Source organism: Gobius niger, assembly GCF_951799975.1.
Source record: "Gobius niger genome assembly, chromosome: 5".
Taxonomy (NCBI): Eukaryota; Metazoa; Chordata; class Actinopteri; order Gobiiformes; family Gobiidae; genus Gobius; species Gobius niger.
This window is the reverse complement of record NC_136856.1, coordinates 40,219,363-40,229,573: the sequence shown is the minus strand read 5'-3', so window position 1 is coordinate 40,229,573 and position 10,211 is coordinate 40,219,363. Positions and strand designations below refer to the sequence as shown.

General features: G+C 39.8%; 1 protein-coding gene across 1 annotated transcript in view; it reads right to left on the bottom strand.

The window, feature by feature from the left end:
• Nucleotides 1-9,288: 9,288 nt before the first annotated feature.
• The window catches only part of LOC306962771 (uncharacterized protein), a 1,040,752-nt gene continuing 1,039,829 nt past the window's right edge, over nt 9,289-10,211 (bottom strand). Inside the window, exon 26 of the mRNA XM_079556046.1 lies at nt 9,289-9,924. Within this exon, the coding sequence (XP_079412172.1) occupies nt 9,374-9,924 (551 nt within the window). The 3' untranslated portion in view covers nt 9,289-9,373. The remainder of the gene's footprint in view (nt 9,925-10,211) is intronic.

Here is a 10,211-nt window from a genome sequence, read left to right as displayed (position 1 = left end):
TCTGGAATATAACTGACCTGCATCACATGAACGATCGCATTTCGAGGGACTATTTTCTAGCAGATCACTCCGCCGCCGCGTAGCTTATACCAGTGTTTCCCAACCAGGGGGTACTTGGAATTATTTCAGATTAAAAAAAAAGGTGATACTGAAAAGAATTTCAATATGAATTTCAAAGGAAAGTCCGTTTTTAATTATGTTTTTCAGTAAACGGTTTGATTTTGAGAGTGTTTTTGCTTAATTTTGAACACAACACACTGTTAAACACTGTGTAATATTAATTTAGTCGGTCACTTTGTAATAATATTGGCAAAATCCTCAGGGTAGGGGGTCCTCGGAGTATAAATCCATGGTTAGTCTGGCGTTATCAGTGATCTGCCTCAGGTGCTCTGTGGAGCGGGTCACACGGTGTTTAATGCAGGCTAGCTGATACCATAGACATGCACTAGCCTTGCATTAGCCTAGCGCCACGAAACTCTTCAAACATAAGAAAACATAACACTCTGGATAACGAGGAAATGAGGCCCTGTGTCAAACACCCTGAAACATCCCTTTAACTCCCTCCGTGATCAGGTTTTGTGCCATATTTAAAAAGATGAATGTATTTGTTTGGGATTCTCACTGTAGCTTTTTCTACTACTGATTCCTTTAGCGCGTTTAGTGCCTTTTATGTAAAAAAACAAAACAAAAAACTAGAAGCTGCTTTTCCTTTCCCGTCGTCTCTCTGCACTATATTGCCTGTTATGTTCTTGTTTTTGAATGAGGGTCTTGTTGAGATTCAGGCCAGTTTCGGAGTCAGATTTCAAAGCCAGTCGCGTTTAAAACGGCTCAGAAAAAGTTGTTAAATTCGATCTGTTTAGCCAAAATAAGCCGTGCCATTTTGCTGCATCATGTATCAAATAAAAAAAGGTTTAAAAAGAAGAAACTGGGCGGGGATTTAGTTCCTCCAGGTTTTGCTCTTCGTCGTGCTGGTCTGTATTTATGTGTCCAATGCTGTTGAATCAGTGCTGCTCTCAAAAGGGATGTTTTTTTTTTCTTTCGTGAATGAGGATAAAGTTTTACATGTAGAGACGGGAGCTTGGAAGCGAAATGTAACACTGAGCAGATGTACATTTGATAAATAAAGGATTTAAATGTCGTTCATTGTGTGTTTGTGCTTCGTAAAGCGGGGAGAGCCTGCTGTGCTTTTACTTCTGATATGTTCTGTTAGCACGTTAAACCTTTAACTCCCACCTGAACCGAGCACGTTTTCTCCAGTTTGGCTTTACCCCAGGCCAGAAGCTTCTGGAAGAAAGGTGAGAAAAAGCAACAGAACTGAGACGAAAACATGATGGAAATGTGACAAAAAAGTGATAAAAATTTGACAAAAAAATGACAAAAATGTGACAAATTGACAAAAAATGACAAAAAATTGATGAAAAATGTGACAAAAATGTGATAAAAAAATGACACAAATTTGATAAAAAATGACAAAAAATTGACGAAAATTTGATAAAAATTTGACAAAAAATGACAAAAAATTGACAAATGTGATAAAAATTTTACAAAAAAATGACAAATTTGATGAAAAATGTATGAAAAAATTACAAAAATGTGGCAAAAAATGACACCTTTAACAAAAAAATTACACAAAATTGATGAAAAAAATGACAAAAAATTTGATGAAAAATGTATGAAAAAATAACAAAAATGTGATAAAAAAAATGACTAAAAAAATACAAAAAATGTGATAAAAATTGGACAAAAAAATGACAAAAATTTGATGAAAAATGTATGAAAAAATTACAAAAATGTGGCAAAAAATTGACAAAAAATGACAAAAAATGTGACAAAAAAATGACAAAAAATGGATAAAAAAAAAGACAAATTTGACAAATGTGATAAAAAATGACAAAATTTTGATGAGAAATTGATGAAAAAATGTAATAAAAATTTGATGAAAAATGTGATAAAAAATTTGACAAAAAAATGACAAAAATTTGACAAAAAAATGACAAAAATGTGACAAAAAAAAGACACATTTAACAAAAAAATGACAAAAAATTGATGAAAAAAATGACAAAAAATGTGACAAAAATGTGATAAAAAATAACAAAAATATAACAAAAAAATGACAAAGTTACAAAAATGAGTAGAATCCCCCACAAAAAAATGATGGGAAAAAAATCTGACGCGAGGAAAAAGATCCTCTCGCTTCAGGCGGGAGTTAAGAGGTTAAGAAAGAGCTGGAAAATGGTGGCTGTTTGTGGGCACATGCAAGGCAAGGCAAGGCAAGTTTATTTGTAGAGCACAATTCATACACAGATGCATAAATATAAGAAGAAAAATACAAATATAGTCGCAAGCGGCGATTATCGGCCCTCGCCGACCGCCCCGCCCCCTTTTGTCTCCCTCAATCTAAATTTACGGTGTTGCTCCTGCCTTTATGTTTGTTTGTTTTTTAAGTTTTTTCCCGAGGGTCTTAGTTTGAGGATTTTTGGAATGCGCTAATGTGCCCTCTCGGTATCTGACAGTTTTTTTCAGAAAAAAAAAAATTATACATTAGAGAGACAAATGTGAACACGGCGTTACAAATTATGATGCAAATGACATTTTTCTCTGATTTCCTAAACTGTCGACTCAAATGAGGAGGATCATTTAAATGTGGTTGACTTTACGGTAGCGCAGCGGTTAGCGCCTCTGCTTCACAGCAGGTCCCGGGTTCAATTCCCACCAGGACGGGGCCTTTCTGTGTGGAGTTTGCATGTTCTCCCTGTGTCTGCGTAAGTTTCTCCTACCACTAAAAACATGTACAATAGGTGAATCCTCCAGCCAGGTGATTCTGACCATCAGCCTGGCTCCACATCATGGAGGTGGGTCTCCGGGCGCGGCACGGCCGTCGACCTCTGCTCCCAGCGGTATCGAAGGATGGGTTTAATGCAGGGGACACATTTCCCTACGGGGACAATAAATTATACAAACAAACAAAACAAAACAAACAGAAAATCTCCCCGTGAAAACAGTATTTTTTTCAAAAATATTTTTCAAAAAAACCTCAATCCACTGTTCCAAATTATTATGCAACTCAATACATTTTAAAGCTTGTAATTAACTGAAAATGGTGATTTGTTGAGTTTGCAGCATTAGGAGGTCATATTTACTGAAATCAAAATCTATTTCAAACAAAAACATCTCAGTAGGTCAAGTTGTATTTTAACACAGGACCTTCTTTGAGCAGCTTCACAATTCTTAAATCCATTAAACTTGTGAGTGTTTGGACAGTTTCTGTTTGGATTTCTTTGTAGGATGTCAGACCATCCCTTGTGTGGCCTTTGTGGGTCATTTTGACCCGCTGTCACGTTCGGGGCATTTGGATGCAAGGTGACACAAGGGGGCGCCCTTCCAACCAGAGTTAATGTTGACAACATTTTAATTTAGTTTTAGTCTTTTGACGAAAATGTAATTCAATTTTAGTCTAGTTTTAGTCGACTAAAATTTCAGACTAATTTATTAGACTTTGCATTGATAATATTGATTCTAATCATGTTTAATGTTGTTCCTCTGCTTCATGTTTCTGCTCCACATGAACAAAGCTCAGAGCTGATCCTTTAAACATGATCTGAGGCTCTTTCAGACGCTCAATACAAGTTTGGATGATTTTAGTCTCTCCTTTTCATTTTTATTTAGTCTGATTTTAGTCGACTCAAATATCTGGACATTTTAGTCACAGTTTTAGTCTCATGAGAAACTTTTTATTTAGTTTTAGTCCAATTTTAGTCACAAAAATATCACTTTGACTAAAATTAAGACTAAATATTTTAGTCGACACTGCTTCCAACCTTCTCAGTGTAAATGTGAGTTGACTTTCTTCAGAGAGACTTTAGGTCAGACATGAGTGACAGTAACATGAGGCTAAATACAGTGAGCTCTTTGTTTCCAGTAAAAAGGCTGAGGCCTCATTGCTCTTCAGACACAGACTGAGAAGTGAAGAAGGAAGTCATGGAGCTTCTGCTTTAGACAGAACTTCAGACTCTGCTGCAGGTAAGAGTCACATCATATTCTGAAACTCAAATCTGTAGTAAAAACATAATATATGGAAAATTATTATTGACAAACATAAACTATATATTTTCGGAAAGTGCTCGCGCATTCCTACCTCATGGTAGAGGTCCCAGAGCCCATTAACTTTTATGGGTTCTGTACAATTACAATGTTGATTTTTGCATTATATATGTATGTGCACGGGACGTGCACGACAAGTAGAGTGCATTAGTGAGTGTTTGAGAGGAGGGGAGCGCTTCGCGCTCATTTTTTCTGTGCGCTCCGCGCACTTTGGGTGAGTGCGCTCCGCTTCGCTCCGCGTACTGTCCAATTACAGTGTTTGTTTTCTGATACATGTGCACGTGCACGGAATGTGCACGACGAGAGGAGTGCGTTAGTGCATGTTTGATAGGAGGCGAGCGCTTTGCGCTCGTTTGGTGCGCTCCGCGCACTTTGGGACTCTATGCGATTACAAGAGGCCCTTCGCCAGCCCTGATGGCACTCGGGCCTAATCAATAAAAGCATCAACATAAAACTAATCCATTACAGTAAGAGGCGAGAGTGTAGATAAAATACTTTCAGTTATTTGCATTTTTAAGTCTTGTTTTGACTCGCTCTGTCTTGAGAACTGTTTTTTCTTGCTCGTTCACACAAAGTTGCCTCTGTTTTTGTCGCTCCTTCTCCTCTGGACGTCGACATAAAACTAATCAATTACAGTAAAAGGCGAGAGTGCAGATAAAATACTTTCAGTCACATGCACGGGCAAAAAGAACTGTTTTCAGCCTGGATTTGAACATTGTCAGAGTCGAAGCCTGTCTCAGACTGTTCCAGATTTTAGCCTCACCGTGTTTAGTCCTGACTCTGGGAACCACCAGGAGGCCCCGAGATGGTTCATACGGCTCTAACATGTCAGAGATGGACTTTGGCGCTAAACCTATTCTCTGAGCGACAGGAAGCCAGTGCAGAGACCGGAGCACTGGACTAATATGGTCGTGTTTCCTGGTTCTTGTCAGGACTGGAGCAGCAGCGTTCTGGATGTTCTGTAGCTCTGACAGTGAGGCCGTTACAGTATCTAACCTGCTGGAGACGAACACATGGATAAGTCTCTCTAAGTCTGGTTTGACACTATTCCTCTGATCTGAGCCATGTTTTTCAGATGGTAAAAAGCCGCTGATGTTATTGCTTTGATGTGGCTGTACTTTGACTTCTGATATGTTCTTAGCGCGTTAAGAAAGAGCTGGAAGATCACGCGTGGCTGTTTGTGGGCACATGCGCTGAACTTCCTGTTTGAAACGATGTGATTTACAGTCTTGAGATCTCAAACTGTGCTGCGTAAACTGAACTGAGACGGTCAGAGGAGGATCGGCCCTTTCACGAGTCTTTTGTCACGTATTAAAAGTGAGCACATTCCTCTGTGGGGTTTTTTCCAGACCCTTTTGGATAAAATACAGAACACTACAAAAAGTGAATATCAAGCATTGGCTGAAATGACTTGAATTCATTTAGACACTTTTCCTGATCGGACCAAGTTGACTTTGCGGATAAAAGGAGGAACTATATTGTAAGGCGTAATAATACCAGGAGTAATTTGGCATCCGCACAGTAAAGTGAAGATTACTGCGTGGATTTCGAACTACTCCTGGTATTATTCCGCCTTACAATATAGTTCCCCCTTTTATCCGCTTAGAAAATCCACATTGTTTAATTGTGTGTAATTATACTTTGTAGTGGAACACTTCACGTAACCATATTTAAATAGGGAAAACGTGGAAGAGCTTGGTAGCTTCTATCTTGACCTGTTTTGGAGCTATAGAGGAGAGAGGGAGAGGCTAAATGCTAACGCCGTCTGCGCTGTGTTTACGTGACTGAAGATCAGACAGGTCCTAAAGAACTCGTCACAGCTCAGGTAAGAACATATCTCAGTGTGGAAAAACGCTGGCCTGTTGCTTTAAAGGATCTATATCCTGCTATTTGAGCCATTCCAAAGTTAAGTATAGGCATGTATATGATATATTGTACCTCTACCATTATCGAGCACTCATTTTTGTGATAAATATTAGTGTTTTCTGGAGGTATTTTTCGAACCCGGAAGACACAACGCTTCGATTCAGTTAACTCCGCCCCCTCTCTCCGCACATACTTTACCGTAATATAAATAAACAGCAATAAGTGAAGATACTTCACGATGCAGTTATACGGAGTTGACATCTGCAACACAGCTTCATAAATGGCTAACACACATGCTAATATGCTAACACACAAGCTAACCCGCGTTTATTATTATTATTATTATTCTTTATTCATACAGGTGGTCTCTTGAGACTCAATGTCTCATTTGCAAGAGAGACCTGTTAAACATACAAGGTAAATAACAGTCAACAATAAGACAACAGTGGAACAATCATACTATAACACAATACTAAGATAATGTGTAAAACTTAAAAACAAGAGCCGACACATGGAGGAAACTCTTTTAAAGGGATTTAAACTGATGGAAGGTCGTGAGATGATCCACATAAAAGGTTTTCTGAGCCTCATTCCAGACATTTGGTGCGAAGTAGCAAAAGGCCGTCTTCCCCCATTCTGTCTTTACACGGTGAGACTCGAGAGTCAAACTGTCCTGAGACCTCAGCTGGTCAGCATCTGACCTGACATTTATAAGACTAAACAAATAATCAGGAAGGAACCAAGAAGAGCTTTAGAAATAAACAGCAGACAGTGCTGCTCCCTCCTTGCTTCTAGAGATTGCCAACCCACTTTAGCATAAAGATCACCGTGGTGGGTCCTATAACCATCAGTGATGAATCTAATGGCTGAATGGAAAACTGCATTCAGAGGCTTCAACACAGATGCAGTGGAATGATATATATGACATCACCGTAATCCAAAATCCAAAGTAAAGTAGCCTGGATTAACAGTTGTCTCTTATTAGGAGGGAAACAGTTTTTGTTTCTGTAGAAAAAAAGACAGCTTTGCTTTAAGTTTGTTCGTTAGCTCCTGGACATGTTTATAAATGAGCCTCTCATCGATCCAGATGCCGAGATCTTTATAATATGGCACTTTCTCAATAATGGAACCGTCTAAAGCAGAGACTGTTTTCTAGAGAACAACGTGCATTTAGTTTGAGGAATTCATCAACATTTTCAAGTCAGTAAAATTTTGTTGAACCAACTTGAAGTCTATTGTATATTTTGAATTGCTTGTGCAGCAGAGGGCGACAGAGAGCACAGAATTGCGTCATCTGCATATAAATGAATGGAGCTTTGTTTTAGGTTATCACCAATAGAATTAATATACATTGTAAATAAAAGTGGTCCTAAAACTGACCCTTGAGGCACACCCTTCTTATGACATAAAAATTCAGACCGGTAGCCTTCAGCAACAACTGCCTGGGTTCGATCTGTGAGATCATTTCTAAACCAATTTCTTGCATTTAAATCAAAACCAAAGAGATCAAGACATTCTAACAAAATACAGTGATCTACAGAATCAAAAGCCTTTGACAAGTCAATAAAAAGAGCAATACATTCCTCATTCTCATCTAAAGCAAGAGCGATATCATTTATAACCTTAGTTGCTGCTGTTATGGTGCTATGCCCTGGTCTGAAGCCAGACTGATGGGGACTTAATAATGAATATTTAGTGAGATAAGCGCCAACTTGAGTACTAATCAGTTTTTCCAGTATTTTTGCAAGACAATGGATGGTTTGGACTGACTCACCCTCTGCTCCATCGCTGTTTACATTGTGGGACTCGCGTTGGTTATAAAAGTTAATCCACTTTGGTTCTGGTGAAGGTTCACAAACATCCATCAGAGACAGTCACAGAAAACAATATTTTGGTGAAAGTCGCTGAATCCCGGAGAAAAAAAACAGCTGAGTGGCCTCTTCCTGAAAAAGGTTGAACAAACTCCTCGTCCTCGTAGCCAAACGCGCTTCTTTTTCTCCGTGACATGATCGTTAGGTAAGAATAAAGAACAGGTGTGTCCAGTTATAACGAGCTCCATCTTCAGCTGCAGCGCAAACATGACGGATCTGTTCAGACGCTCAGGGGTGTTTGTTTTGGCCTCAGCTGACCTGGAAGCACCTCGGACACATACTGTCTATTTCTTTTTTTCTTTTCTCTTTGTTTCTCTCTTACGACAGAAATAATGAAAAAGCTGTTTAACAAATTAAAATCAGGCTGTAAGACATTACTTTACAGACGTCGAGCACTTCCGTTCCGCTGTGACGACACAACTGAGCAGGTCAGTGGTTCACCAGGAGAGGGCGGAGCCTCAGAGAGCAGGAGGGCGGAGCCTCAGAGAGCAGGAGGGCGGAGCCTCAGAGAGCAGGATTCAGGAGGATTACTGAGAGCTGCGTGAATGAAGCCACAAACCACTCTGGGGGTGTTTTTGATCAGGAAATAGCAGAACAACATGGCTAAAAGCTCCAAAAAGTGGATTTTGCAGGATATAGGACCTTTAAAGACTGATCTTTTTGCACAGGCTTTTAACCCGAGATGAGCATTTTTTCATAACTGTTTAATTTTTTTACTTTTCTTATGTTATATTGTTGCTCCGACAGCCTCACTCACCTCAACCTCTTACCACCCGCCTTAACCGAGCGCATTTTCTCCAGTTCAGCTTTCCCCAAATCTAAAAGGACTATAAGGGGAGCGCCTCATTTGAAAGCTAAGACCTACAGAGCTGATTTTCCTTGCGTTGTTGCCGTCACTTTTTCACCTTCTTTTTCAGCTCATTTTGTTGCTCGTTTGGCTTTTTTTGTTCTGTTTTTTTCCCCCAAATGAATCTGTGGAGAAACATTGAATCAGTGCAATAATGAAACATGTTACTGTAAAGATCAGGCGTTTCCTTTGTTTCCAGGTGAAGTTTTAAATGTTCATGTTTAATGGATTTACTTTGAAATTCAAAAGTGAACAAATGTCTGGACAGAAAGATGGACAGTGAGACTAAATGAGCTCAAGCTTCAAAATTGCCGAGGGTTTCTGGTAGGTTGATGGAGCTGACGGATCAGTAACTAAGTCAGTAATCACACAAATAATAATTCAGTTACGTAATTGATTGAAGAACATACAGAAAAATCAAAGTGCATTAATCTGAAGCGCTCGGTGTAAATGTATATGACACAATAGGGAGCAGCACATATACAAAGCCTTTGTTATTTCAGAGCAGTGGGACATTTGTGTCGTCAGGTCATTTTCCACTCTGGATCATGGAAACAAAAGTGAAATCCTCTAAAAGGAAGAAATAGTCCAAATATTTACATACAAGGATATATTTCATTGCGGCGTCATGAATCCTGAGAAGAGCAAGTTCATCTGAGGTTTAGTTCACGCTCTGATTTAAAGGAACTCAGGAAGAATCAAAGTCTGTCTGATTCAGCAGCGACACAGAGGAACCCGGGCGCTCCAGCCCAAACCCGGCAAACAGAGGCTCAGAGAAACTGGAGCTGAAGGTGTGGAGGTGGATCAGACGTCCATCAGAGTCACCCTTATAGAAGGTCAGAGCTCCAGCCTCAGTGTCCAGCAGCACACCTGCTCTACCTGAGGACATGTACCTACACAAATCTATTTCCCTTTTATTATGATACAAATACCCCCAGCCTCCCCTGACCCTCAGACTCCAGGACTGATCATTGTCTCCAAACCTACACTCCTCACTGTCCCCATTTCTTCTGATTCCTTTGTAACTCACTGCCATCTCCACGCCCTCTCTAAGCTCCGCCTCCCAGTAGCAGCGGCCGGTCAGAGCCGTGGAGCTCAGGACCTGAGAACAGGAGCTGAACCTGTCCTGGTGAGGTGGGAACAGCTGCAGCTCCTCCACGTGGGTCACAGAGCGTTTATCCTGGGACAGTTCCAGTGTGTTGTTGGCCGTGTTCGGATCCAGAAAGACTTCACACAAATCTGAGACACAAATACACAACATCACTTCCTGTTCCTGACGACAGTGTTAAGGGTACGAGGCTACGCAGGCGCTGAACATGAGGAACTTGGATTTGTAACTGAGGGAATGCAATGTCAGCAGAGAAACAGAATAAGTGTGAAATGTTCTTTGTCCAGAACATTGAGGGTTTAGAATAAAAAGGATGTTCATCCTGTCTATAGATGAAAAACAGTTACATCTAATGATATTTGAATAGAATTGTCAAAGGAAAGTGATCTTGAAGTAAAAGTATGTGCATGGTTAAATA